Source organism: Bubalus bubalis, chromosome 3, assembly GCF_019923935.1.
Source record: "Bubalus bubalis isolate 160015118507 breed Murrah chromosome 3, NDDB_SH_1, whole genome shotgun sequence".
Lineage (NCBI taxonomy): Eukaryota > Metazoa > Chordata > Mammalia > Artiodactyla > Bovidae > Bubalus > Bubalus bubalis.
In genome coordinates, this window is record NC_059159.1 from 151,885,273 (window position 1) to 151,899,295 (window position 14,023).

Sequence of the window (14,023 nt, forward strand, 5' to 3'; positions counted from 1 at the left end):
AAGTAAGAAAGGAGTTGATGGTGGAGATGATTAATTTTACTTTGGGGTTTGAGTTGCTTGTGGAACTCACCTGGATGACTTTGTTTTTTAGCATAAATTTACGAGTTAGTCCTTGGATCTCTAGGTGGTAACTGAAGTGATGAGAATGAGTGAGAGAGATTATAGAGCTGCATTGTCTAGTAGAGTAGCCACTGGCTACATGTGGCTATTTAAATTTAAATTGGATAAAATGAAATAAAATTATAGGTTTTTGTTTCTCAGTTATACTAGCCGTATTTTAAATCCTCGGTAGTCCCATGTGACCCATGGTTACCATATTGGACAGCACAGATATAGAACATATCAAGAGCTGCAGAAAATTCTGTTGGACAGCACTCTTATTTTTAAAGGAGAGGAGGTTAGGATGAAGCAGAAAGAAGATCCAGAGGAAAAACATCATGAAGAGTACAGTGGCACAGAAGTTGAAATAGAAAGACTGACTGCTAGTTTAAAATGCTGCATAAAAGAATTAGAGGACAAGCCTCAAATTTGAAGATGTCAGAAATGTAAAGTTGAACTCTTGGAAAAGTGTGCTTTCAAGATGGAGCATTTGAATGTCCAGCATGGTGGTGAGTTAATGCTTTTCTCAGGCTATTGGAAAACCTGTGGTAAATGTTGAAATTGCAGTGTAGGAAGCTTTGTTGTAGATGTAAGTCATAAAGGATATAGTGGCTGAGCATGAGGTGTATGGGCTTCCCTAGTAGCTTAGCTGGTAAAGCGTCCACCTGCAATGCATCAGATCCTAGTTCAATTCCTGGATTGGGAAGATCCCCTGGAGAAGGGATAGGCTACCTACTCCAGTCTTCAGCTTCCCTGGTGGTATAGAGTCCATCTGCAATGTGGGAGACCTGGGTTTGATTCCTGGGTTAGCAAGATCCCCTGGAGGAGGGCATGGCAACCCACTGCAGTATTCTTGTCTGGAGAATCCCCATGGACAGGGGAGCCTGGCGGGCTGCAGTCCATGGGGTAGCAAAGAGTCAGACATGACTGAGTGACTAAGTGTGCATGTGTGTGCTTGCATGCGCACACACACACACACACACCAGGTGTGTGGGAGCTGGGTATGTGACATTTTAAAAACTTGGTTGTAGAAAATTTTTTTTTTTTTTTTAAACACGAACGAACAGGATAGTATAATGAACCCTTATATACTCAACCACTATCAACAGTGAACAGCATTCTGTCATCCTTGTTTTGTCTGTATACCTTTACCTGGTGGATTATCATTATTCTTATTTTACAGATTTTTTTGAACTGTAATTTACATACATGGAAATGCACAAATGTTAGCTGTCAGTTTTGACAAATGGATAGACCCCATCTGTTCTACACCTTATCACAGTCTTTGTAACATTTCCATCTACCCAGAAAGTTCCTTTGTGGCAAATGACATTTTAATGTGGCCATTTTTATCCAAGAATATTTTCATACAGCCTGAAATCCACTGTAACACCTTTTAATTGCCAGCACATTCTCACTCCATTCCTGAGCATCACCTCACCCCAATCCTTACCCCACCTTCGAGTTCATCCTCTCAGCCTCTCCTCCTGCTGATCAAGGATACCAGACACACCAAGATATCAATATTGTTGGTTCCATTATTTGGTGATTAATGTTTATATATTTTAATACAGCTCATTTGATATGCCCTTTTAAAAATGGTCTTGATAAATTTGCCTTATCAAAAGGTAAGCCTGAGTCAGTTGCTGCAGTCACTGAAGGAGGGGGAGAGCCTATGTTGTGGAGTGTGGAGGAGAATCACAGTGAAGATGGTGAGAAGGCTGTGTAGGTGGGTGGCACAGAACCCTACGGGGAGGAAGGTCGTTGAGAGATGAGAGTGGGATGCTGATCTAGAGGTGACAGGTGGTGAGCACAGCAGGGGAAGGGACGGGGGGGAAGGGGTGTAGGAGTAATGTGATTTTGTTCCATCAGGGAGATGAAAGGAGTGCTTCCTAAGGGAACCACTGAGGAGGTGGATGAGTTTACGTGCATTAGAAAAGGTGTTTCACTGGGCAGAGTGGAAAGACTAGGAAAGAAAGAAGCCGGGTTAGGATTGGTCATATCTACTCCCTAGACATGAGAGGGTAGGGGGTGTTGGGGAGTAGACGAGAGTTTCTGCCTAGGTAAATGGTTCTCTGTTGGGGTCTGAGGAGACTTGGGTTAAAGAAGGATGTGTTAGTGATGAAGCTTGGAGTGAAGGTTGGTATAGGGGAAGCAGGAAAGAGTATATTGAATTTTTGGATTCAGTATATTGGCTCTGTGAAAATAAAGAGCCCTCGAGTTACTAATGCAGTATTGATGTTGTGGCTTCAGGAGCCTCTTCTAGGCGCATGTCCTGGTTGTTAACAGCAATTCCTGGTGCTTTATTTGGGTGGAACATGGATGGACCAAGACAGAGTCAGTGAAACTTGCCTTTGCAGATAAGCCATCTGGAGTCTTACCACATCGTCACTTAGAACCATACTCTCCTTTGTATTTGAAAACACTGCCGCTGGTGGCAGATTGGTTTCTGAATGCCTCTGTAGGGTGGAAGGCACTGCTGGGTGTCTGAGCTTTTTATATTGTGCATGTGCTCGTGCACACACATGCACACATTGTTCAGAGACTTGCAGTTGCAGCTGTTATTCATGGAGCCTGTCACCACTTGCCTGAAGGCATTGTTTGTACGGGGCCGTGCCCAGTTCTTGCTGTGCAAGGCTACATCTCTGCCGTGGTTTCTGAGACTGTGCTTCATTACGTCTGTAAAGCCTTTTAATCTTTCCATTTTGAAGTTATCTAATTTACGTGGCCTGGAGAGCAAGTGCTTGAACATTCCGCTTTTGTCTGTTCCCCACCTGCCTCCCAGGGTAGCTTGGTGAAGTCTTGTGATGGTTAAGAGCTTGTGCTCTGAAGTCAGACTTGGTCCATGCTGTGGATCAAATCAGGCAGTGTGGCCTGATTTCTCTGAGCCTCAGTGATCACATCGGTGAAGCAGGGGCAGTAATACCTACTGCTTAGGATTACTTTGAGCATTAAATGCTGTCACTGAATTCCTTATCGATGTTATTATGGTGTTTTTTCCTAATTTCATCGTTAGTAGCCTGGCTGTGCTAAAGGTTCTTACCATTGGTAAGTCTGCCTGTCCACTGTTGTTTAATGTGGCTCATAAGCGACAGTAGGCTGGTCATCCTTCCAACAGTTTTTAATCAAGTACGCTACTGTGTGCCAGTTGCTTGCACGTATTTAATCCTTATCACAGTCATGTTACCACCATTTTGCAGATGAAGAAGCTGAAACTGTGGCTCATGTAGAATGGCAGAGCAGCGACCAGAGTTCAGCCTTTCTGACACTAAGCCCTGGTGCTCTTTCTTTTTCATGACAACTATTCCAGAATTCCATTCTCGTGCATGCTCTCTCCAATTTTCTTCAGAATATTTAATCTACTCTCAGCTACCACCTTGGTGAACACTTATACTCTAGCTTTACTCTTTCTCTAAGAACTAGTTTCATATATTCAGCTACCTGTGGGTCTTTACACCTACATTTAGCTTGTACTGCTTTGCCTGAACTTCCAGGAACTACTGTCTTGCCTGGGACACGATAGGTGCTTAATAAATACATTTTGGAGGACTGGAGATCTCAATTTGAACTCAGTTTACTACATTCTTTCTACTGAGCCTCCTGTCATTAGGCTCATACAGAGTTTTTCTTTTAGTGTTTAAAGTTGTGAAATATATATAACAACACCGTGTGCTATCTTTTTTTAAGTGTACGGGCTGGTGGTGCTCAATAAATTCATGATGCTGTGCCACCGTCACAGCATCCAAGTCTCGAAATGATTTCATCCTGTGAAACTGAAACTACAGCCATTAAGCAATAACTCATTTCCCCCTCCCCTCTGCCCTTATAACCACCGTTCTGCTGATTGTTGCTATAATTTTGACTATTCTACATAACTCATATAAGTCGAAATTATGCAGTATTTGTCTTTTTGTCCCTGGCTTCAGTTAACATAATGTCCTCAAGGTTTGTTTGTGTCATAGCATATGTCAGAATTAATTTCCTTTTTAAGGCTGAATATTTCCTAGTGTGTAGAATATTCCTTACAACTCATCCATTTTGTTTATCCATTAATGGACACTTGGGTTGCTTCCATGTTTTAGCTATTGTAAGTAATGCTACCGTGAATATAGGTATATAGCTGTCTCTTGGAGACCTTGCTTTCCATTTTTTTGGGGGGGAGTATATATCCAGATGGATCATATAGTATATCTACTTTTAATTTTTTGAGGAAGCACCCTACAGTTTTCCCTAGTGGCTGTACTGTTACATATTCTCACCAGCCATGCCCAAGGATTACCATTTCTTCTTACCATTGCCAGTACTTGTTATTTTCTGGTTTGGGGATAGTAGTCATCCTTTTGGGTATAAGGTGCTATCTTGTTTTCACTCATATTTCCCTAGTGATTAATGGCTTCCCAGGTGGCACAGTGGTAAAGAATCCACCTACCAATGCAGGAGACACAAGAGATGTGGGTTCGATCCCTGGGTTGGGAAGATCCCCTTGAGAAGGAAATGGCAACCCACTCCAGTATTCTTGCCTGCAAAATCCCATAGATAGAGGGTCCTGGCAGGCTACAGTCCCTGGGGTTGCAAAGAGTCCAACACGACTGAGTACGGATACATGATGCAATGATTAATGATGTTGAACATATTTTGATGTGTTTATTGATGTTTTGTTGATTCTTTTTGAAGTAAAATTGTTTTACACAATTCTGTATTGAGCCATCTTTAGCAAAGAGGACAATTCTGTTGTATTAAACACTTAAATGTTAGTGGGTTGGTTGTTGCAAACTATATAAAGGGTAAAACTAGGGAAGTTTGACATTAAGAAAAAAATTGGTGGGCAGTGAGGTAGGTGATGAACAGACACAGGGAAATCCACACACAGATAATGAAAGAGAGATTTCATTCAATATAAGGAAAACTTGATAATATTGGAATTAACTATATTATATTGAAGAATATAAAGAATATCAAGGAGAGACAAGAAAGCCATCTCAGTGATCAATGCAAAGAAATAGAGGAAAACAATAGAATGGGAAAGTCTAGAGATCTCTTCAAGAAAATTAGAGGTGCCAAGGGAACATTTCTTGCAAAGATGGGCCAATAAAGGACAGAAATGGTATGGACCTAACAGAAGCAGAATATATCAAGAAGAGATGGCAAGAATACACAGAAGAACTATACAGAAAAGATCTTCATGACCCAGATAATCACGATGGTGTGATCACCAACCTAGAGCCAGACATCCTGGAATGTGAAGTCAAGTGGGCCTTAGGAAGCATCACTACAAACAAAGCTAGTGGAAGTGATGGAATTCCAGTTGAGCTATTTCAAGTCCTAAAAGATGATGGTGTGAAAGTGCTGCACTCAATATGCCAGCAAATTTGAAAAACTCAGCAGTGGCCACAGGACTGGAAAAGGTCAGTTTTCATTCCAATCCCAAAGAAAGGCAGTGCCAAGTTGTGTCCAACTCTTTGCGACCCCATGGATTGTAGCCTACCAGGCTCCTCTGTCCATGGGACTTTCCAGGCAATAGTACTGGAATGGATTGCCATTTCCTTCTCCAGGGGATCTTCCCAACCCAGGTATTGAACCCGGGTCTCCCTCATTGTAGACAGACACTTTACCATCCGAGCCACCAGGGAAGTCACAGAGAATGCTTAAACTACCGCACAGTTGCACTCATCTCACATGCTAGTAAAGTAATGCTCAAAATTTTCCAAGCCAGGCTTCAACAGTATGTGAACCATGAACTTCCAGATGTTCAAAGTGGGTTTAGAAAAGATAGAGGAACTAGAGATCAAATTGCCAACATCCGCTGGATCATCGAAAAAGCAAGAGAGTTCCAGAAAAACATCTGCTGCTGCTTTATTGACTGTGCCAAAGAAAGCCTTTGACTGTGTGGATCACAATAAACTGTGGAAAATTCTGAAAGAGATGAGAAATACCCGGCCACCTGACCTGCCTCTTGAGAAATCTGTATGCAGGTCAGGAAGCAGCAGTTAGAACTGGACGTGGAACAACAGACTGGTTCCAAATAGGAAAAGGAGTACTTCAAAGCTGTATATTGTCACCCTGCTTCTTTAACTTCTATGCAGAGTACATCATGAGAAATGCTGGGCTGGATGAAGCACAAGCTGGAATCAAGATTGCCGGGAGAAATATCAATAACCTCAGATATGCAGGTGACACCACCCTTATAGCAGAAAGTGAAGAAGAACTAAAGAGCCTCTTGATGAAAGTGAAAGAGGAGAGTGAAAAAGTTGGCTTAAAACTCAACATTCAGAAAACTAAGATCATGGCATCTGGTCCCATCACTTCATGGCACATAGATGGGGAAACAGTGGAAACAGTGAGAGACTATTTTTCTGGGCTCCAAAATCACTGCAGATGGTGACTGCAGCCATGAAATTAAAAGATGCTTGCTCCTTGGAAGAAAAGTTATGACCAACCTAGACAGCATATTGAAAAGTAGAGACATTACTTTGCCAACAAAGATCCGTCTAGTCAAGGCTATAATTTTTCTAGTAGTCATGTATGGATTGTGAGAGTTGGACTATAAAGAAAGCTGAGCTCTGAAGGATTGATGCTTTTGAACTGTGGTGTTGGAGAAGACTCTTGAGAGTCCCTTGGACAGTGAGGAGATCCAACCAGTCCATCCTAAATGAAATCAGTCCTGTATATTCATTGGAAGAACTGATGCTTAAGGTCCAATACTTTGGCCATCTGATGTGAAGAACTGACTCATATGAAAAGACCCTGGGCAAGATTGAAGGCTGGAGAACAGGACGACAGAGGATGAGATGGTTGGATGGCGTCACCAGCTCAATGGACATGAGTTTGAGCAAACTCTCAGAGTTGGTGATGGACAGGGAGGCCTGCCATGCTGCAGTCCATGGGGTCGCAAAGAGTTGGACATGACTGAGTGACTGAACTGGACTGAACCGATACTAAGAGTTCCTTATCTTTGAACGTGTTTAAGTAGAAACAGGATCATGGGGTTATAACTAAAGAAATCCCTTCATTAGATCAAATGACCTCCAAAGACCCTTACACATCTGAGTTTCTGGTTTCATTTACTTTCCAAAGCATCTTGACACTGTTTTTTTTTTTTTTTTCCTGATTCTATTATCTGTTCCTACTGCTGAGCTCGAACTTTTCAGTGCCAGAGTTTGGATTGTGTAGTAACCTCTTAATTGGTCATCCTGTCTTCCTTTTGTCTTCCAATTAATTTTTAACAGCTTTTTGAGATACAATTTACATAACATTAAGTTCACCTGTTTAAATAATGTAATTCAGTGGGTTTTTTTTTCTTTTAGTATATTTACAGGATTGTACTAGCATTACATATACTAGCATCATAATCTAATCTTAGATCATTTTCATTACCCTCAAAGTAAACCTCACACCCGTGTCACACTCTCCATTCTCCCCTAACCATCAGCCCTAGCCCTAGGTAACCACTCTCAGTTAACTTCTTATTTAAAATATGGCTTTGCTTGTGTTGGCCTCCAACTGGGTCCTCCTTGTCCATATGATTAAGAAAATGTTTCTCATCTGAGGTTTAAATTTTTCCATGCTCTGACTTCAAATTATTTTTCCAACTTTGACTTAAACCCTTGCACAGTCTGAATGTACAGTTCTTGCTAGGTCCACTTACCTCTTGTTCTTGAGAGTGAGAACAGGTACCTTATACCTGTTTTTTGGTTTCTACTGTTCAACTATCTGAATCTGTCCATGCTTTGAGACCTAACTTGAGTGCTACCTTCTCTATGAGTCCTTCCCTGGGTTATTCTGCCTAAAATGAAGTTCTCCTTCGAACGTGAACTTCCATAGCACTTAGTATTATAAAGCTTTCTTTTGGTGTTTTATTGTATGCTATCGTGTGGGACCTCTTCTCTTCTGTTGTTCAGCTTTTTGTGTGTGTATGTTGATGATAAACTTCTTGAGGGCAGGGACTATGACCACTTTTCCCTTAACCCTGCTGTAGCTTAGCTGAGCATATGGATGTGCACAGAAATAGTATGTAAGTGTAATGGAATGAATAGTGTTGGCATTGAGCAGAATGCTGAATTTGGACTCTGTGACAGAGATTTCAAAGTCTTAATGGATATGTCCAGTTTTATATGGCTTTGCTTTGTCTAGAGCTTGATACCACATTCTTTCATTAATCATTCAGTGAATGCTATTGGTATACTCTTTATTCACTTCTCATAACCCATTCTTAATTTTCTTATTGCTATCATGCATCTGAATTCTCTGATCACTTTCAGCTCTGCATTATTTTGCTGTTTTTAGGACTTTCTTATGGTAGGTTAGTACATTACCACAGCTTTTGGGGACCAATGTGGTCTGTTTATTATATACTTTATGCAACTTTATTTCAATAGGCTGGTACTTAACCTCAGTCTCTGTAAGTCCCATTATTATATACTTAATGGTATATCACAGCCTGAAAATACCATGTTTTGAGAAGCTGCAGGATGATAAGCACTGTGGGAGACAGTTGCATTCCTCAAGTCACTTCATGGCTTGATTGCAAAGGTCGAATACTACTCTTGGTTTGAAACCATAGCAAGAACATTACTATGGTCTAAGTGTCAGGAGTTGTACAGAAATGGATAATACAGGCATCCAGATCCTCAGGGAGTTCATGGTCTCATGGTAGAGACCAATTTAAATACCTAAATAATTATGACAGTGTTGTGAGTATTTTAGCACAGAAGTGGGTGCTCAGGATTGTAGCAGCCCAGAGGAAGGCTTGCTTTCTTTGCCACCACACATAATTATGGTTTGGGAGCTGGAGGAGCCCCTGTAAGCCCTTTGAGGACAGGATCCATCTTAACTGCTTTTTTATCCCAGCACCTAGCAGAGTCCCTGGCATATGGAGGGTGATGAATAAATGAAAAATGAGTAAGCCACCTATTCTGTGCTGTCTACCCTGGTGGCTGCTGGCCACATGTGACTGTTGAGTATTTGGAATGTGACCAGTTGGAATTGAGGTGTCCTGTAAGTGTGAAGTGCTCCCCAGATTTTGTAGACCTATTTAAGAAAAAGGAATATAAACTATCATAATTTATCTGAATATATGTTGAAATGCTATTTATTTGATATATTAGGTTAAATAAAATATATGATTAAAATTATCTTGTCTACTTTTTAAAAATATGAAATAAAATAAAATTTTTCTTTTTAAAAATAGAAAAAAATTTTCTGTTACTAGAAAATAAAAGATTATGTATATGTCTTATGTTATACATCTTTTTTAATTATCAACATTTTGTTTGGTTTATTTTAAAAATTTATTTTATCTATTTATTTTTGGCTACGCTGGTTTTCATTGCTCCTCATGGGCTTTCTCTAGTTGTGGTGGGCTGGCTTCTCACTGCAGTGGCTTCTCTTGTTTTGGAGCACTGGCTCTAGGGTGCACAGGCATCAGAGTTGTGGTACGTGGGTCAGTTGCCCCACAGCACGTGGAATATTCCTGGACCAGGGATCGAACACATGCATTGGCAAGCGGATTCTTAACACTGGACCACCAGGGAAGTCCACTGTATTATACTACTGATAGACTTTTCTGATCTCATTCAGCTCTCTTAGAAGAAATGATTTGATTAAGGTTACACAAAATAGCAGAGATACCCTTAAAATTGAGATCTTCTGTGTTGGATTTCCCCTTAGTTTAATTCTCTTTCTATGCATAAATTTGCACAAGGTAAATACATAAAATTTGAGGTAAAATGGCATGAATTTGGTCTTGTTAAGGTCTTATCTTTGAACTTAATAATCATTAAGATTAATAGTCAAAAAGATTCTCCTTTCATATGTAAATTTTGATCTCCAGAAAAACCTGCATTTTCAGTTCTCAGTTTTTTCACACTTGGTACACCTATTCCCAGTTCTCCCTTGCTTTTTGATATCTATATATACACATAGTCTCTTATTTCATTCCTTCTTAATTTGTTTCTATTAATAATTCTTCAGATTATATTAACACTTTGTGTGTATTTGGGGGAGATAAGTCTTGGCTGGTGCATGATGTGTTACATAGAGAGCTGGTGGGTTTAGTGGCCTGTACATGCATTAATTATCTCACATAATACAGTTGTGAGATCTCAGGCTTCAAGAGGGTGGTATGCTCAAGGTCACATGAGATTATTATTGTGAGATTATTATTAGTAAGAATCTGTAATTCACAGAATAATACACAGAATCTGTAAGCTGGAATTTTATAAAATGGCAGGAAGCTTGGGAGTTTTTCCTACACATGGACAGGCCTGTAAACATTGGGGAACTCTGGGTTCATAGAGCTGAGGACTAATGTATTAGGTAAATGCCAGAAAAAAAGTAAAAAAAAAAATTCATTCTAGGTTGTGTGAATATGTAAATAAGTATGCATATGTAAGTATATGGAGGCAATGAAGGACAGGGAAGCCTGGCATGCTGCAGTTCATGGGGTCACAGAGTCTAACACGACTTAGCGACTAAACAACAAGTATATGGGGAAAAGAGACATAGGAATAGAGAATGAATTAATGAAAGAATATCGTTGATTTTGAAGACTGGATCCCCATTCCTTCTTCTTTCCTGCCCTTTTCTATCTTTGCTTCCTGACTCTTCCCATTTTTGGTAGCGGAATTACTTACCACCCTTCTGTTTTCGTCAGTTCAACCCAATTCAGTTCAAGTCAGTATACCTAAGTCCAAACACATATTCATTAATATGTTTACAATGGTTCTCTTTGGATAGAGAGATTTGGGGTGGTTTTAAATTTGTTTTTTATTTGTTCTCTGTATTATTTGAATTTTTTTTTTTTTTTTACAGAAACATATACTAAGAAAAACAATTTTAAAAGAACAGAACTATTTTCACTTGGGAAAAAAATCAATATGCTTGATAGTTTTCATTCCAAAGTAAACCTTTCCCCCTAAACTTGCAGAATCTCATACTTGTTCTCTGCCTTACCAGTGTCCTTTGGCCTCAATTTCATAGCCTCAAGGTGAATGGCTAGAGTAAGTCAGTTCCCCAAAAGCCACTGCTACATACCCCATCTCTCTGTCACAGAGGTGAGATTTCTTCTGGAAGTAATATTTATTTTTATAGCAAAGATGTTGAGTGTTTTTATTTTTTCTGATTGCTTTTAAATAGCAGTTGCTCACAGTGGTCACATCCTGCAAATATTTTTAAATGCTTTGAATCGAAACAGTCTACCTGCTGTGTTTGTGGCATAATGAGACCTTGGTTCTTGTCCAGCTTCCTATCTGATAAATTTCCTTCCCAAATTACCCAGCAAGGGGTGAATTTATTTGTTGTCTTAGAACCTTTGAAAAGTCCATGTTTTTCAATTTGCTTTTCATTATTTATTGACCTGGTTTATGTTCTTTTAAGATGCTAGTGATCAAAGGGAAGATGTTTATATTGGAAACCACATGCCTTGCCCTGAAAACCTCAATGGTTACTGCATCCATGGAAAATGTGAATTCATTTATTCTACTCAGAAGGCTTCTTGTAGGTAAGTCAGAGTACCTCCAGATCAGAGGTCAGACCTTTTTTCCATCTTTGGTCACTGCTCTGTAGCAGGCAATGAAATGTGGACTAAAAATATCACTAAAAGGTAGTATTTATTTGCAGTTGAGTTAAAAAAAAATACATTAGCAGCATCATTTGGAAAAAGCTGGCAAGTAATATGCAAAAAAAAAAAACCCAGATGTTTATTAGGGTTTTGAGATAGGCTTAACCTTTTTAATATTATGCTATATGTATTTTTTAATATAGAACTATACCATAGACCAACATTATTTTGATTTTTAGGCAGTCTGTCACAGAGTGAGTGTGTTAAGAACTGAGAACGTTCTTAAACTTTATGGTCAAGTTTCAAATAAAGGTTTTAATATATTTCTCAAAATAAGGGGATGGGGATTAGAATCAGGTGTAATGTGAGGGATGAAGACAGAAAGGGTGTGAATCTTCAACTGTGTGATTCCAGAGAGGTTGTGTAAATAGAGCTGAGACAAAACTAGGTCTCGAATTTCCTGATACTCACCCTCATGGCCTTAGTGCTTTTGCTCTTCCGTGTCTGTACTGATAACACTTCTTGCTGCTGCTTCTGGGAGCTTGTCTTCCACCTCTGGTCGGTCTAGTTGTCAAGGCAGTGTTTGCAAACACAGGGCTATTGGTCTTATTCTTCTCACTCCTGCCCGCTGCAGTTTGACCAGTGAATCTTTCTCTCAAGGAGTAAAAGAAAGCTTGTGAAATCAAGTCTCCTGGTTTCTCTGTTTCTTTAACTCCATTCCCCTGACTTCTCCCCAACCCTGCTCCCTCCCATTCTCCTCCTACTTAAAAAAATAAAACAAAACACTGTAAATTGTTTTAATGGTTATTAAGAGTTCTTTGTTAAGCTTTCAGCTTCCTTCTAATTGAATGGTTTCCTTGTCTTTGAAGGAGCTAACACCAGCCTCACCCCCTACCTTACCCCTTTGCCTGTACATTAAAAAAAAAAAAAAAAAAATACAGCCATGCAAGGGAGAACAAAATAAAATCATACAGTGGATTCCTTACACTTGTCTCATAGTGACATACATACTGCAATAGAAGTTCAGATCATGTTGACCTCTGAGCGTAGGGTGTCTTTTAAGATACCTAAAAGGGAGGGAAGGAGAGGTTGATGTCTAAGCCTCATGAACCTATTTGCAGGGCAGTGGAGATGCGGACATAGAGAACAGGCCTGTGGACACAGTCGGGGAGGTGAGGACGGGATGAATTGAGAGAGCAGCATGGCAACGCATACATTACCATATGTAAAACAGATAGCAAGTGAAAATTTGCTGGGTGACATGGGGAGCACAACCCAGTGCTCTGTGACAACCTAGACGGGTGGGATGGAAAGGGAAATGGGAGGAGGGGTAGAGGGGTTCAGGAAGGAGGGGACATACGTATACATGTGGCTGATTCATGTTGATGTATGGCAGAGGCCAACACAATATTGTAAAGTAATTATCCTCCAATTAAAAAAAATGATAATGGTACTTATTTCCTAGTGGTGTTAATATATGCAAAATACTTATCACAATGCCTGTTATGCAATCTGTATTTAATAAATAGCAATGGATATTGATATTGACAATATTGATATTACTAGGCTATTCGAACTGTTAGGTTAGGGACTCTGGTTTGCTAACCATTGTCTCCCCAGTGCCTGGCATACGGCCTCTCCCAGTAGCTACTCAGTGAATATTTTTTGAATGACATGTGATGGTGGCCAACTCTTCCTTCTTCTTCAGACCAGAGGTGTTTCTTAAATGCCAAAGAATCTCTTTTCTGCATATTGTAACTCCAAAAAGCAGTTGATCTTTGTCTTTTGTCTAAGCATCTACAGTGTCCACAAGAACCAGGCCTTGGCATCACATGGATTTCTACTGGTAGGTGTATTTGTTTAGTAGCAGTAAACAGGCAGGGATGAACACCCTTTAGCCACAGTCCTGTTATTAGGTTAAAATCTTTTAGCATTATATCACCATTAATTTGTTTATTTATTGCCTTTGTTGTTGTTCAGTCACTACTCCGTGTCTGACTCTTTGCCTACTTTGTACCAAATCCTACATGACCCTGGGGTCTCAAGTTCAAATATGACAGAGATCCAGCCTTCAGAAAAACTTAGTCTGGTGGCAGCAACTGACAAATAGTAATTTAAATGTAATACTATATGAAAAATGCTATCATACATAGATATATATGAGATGATTTGAGACTTCAAGAAAGCTCTTCAACCTTAAGTGGGAGGGGGGGCAGGTCTTATGGGGACATTTGTGCCATACCAGGAGATTGTCCTTTAATTAATTAATTAATCTGGCCACACTGCATGGCTTGTGAGATCTTAGTTCCCCAACCAGAGATGGAACCCAAGCCCATACAGAAAGCACAGAGTCCTAACCACTGGACC

General features: G+C 39.9%; 1 protein-coding gene across 2 annotated transcripts in view; it reads left to right on the top strand.

Annotated features, from left to right (window-relative positions):
* TMEFF1 (transmembrane protein with EGF like and two follistatin like domains 1) overlaps nt 1-14,023 on the top strand; it is a 101,288-nt gene that overhangs the window by 74,578 nt on the left and 12,687 nt on the right. For both annotated transcript variants that reach the window (XM_025282140.3, XM_025282139.3), the window contains exon 8: nt 11,473-11,596. In XM_025282140.3, coding sequence (XP_025137925.2) covers nt 11,473-11,596 — 124 coding nt within the window. The remainder of the gene's footprint in view (nt 1-11,472; nt 11,597-14,023) is intronic.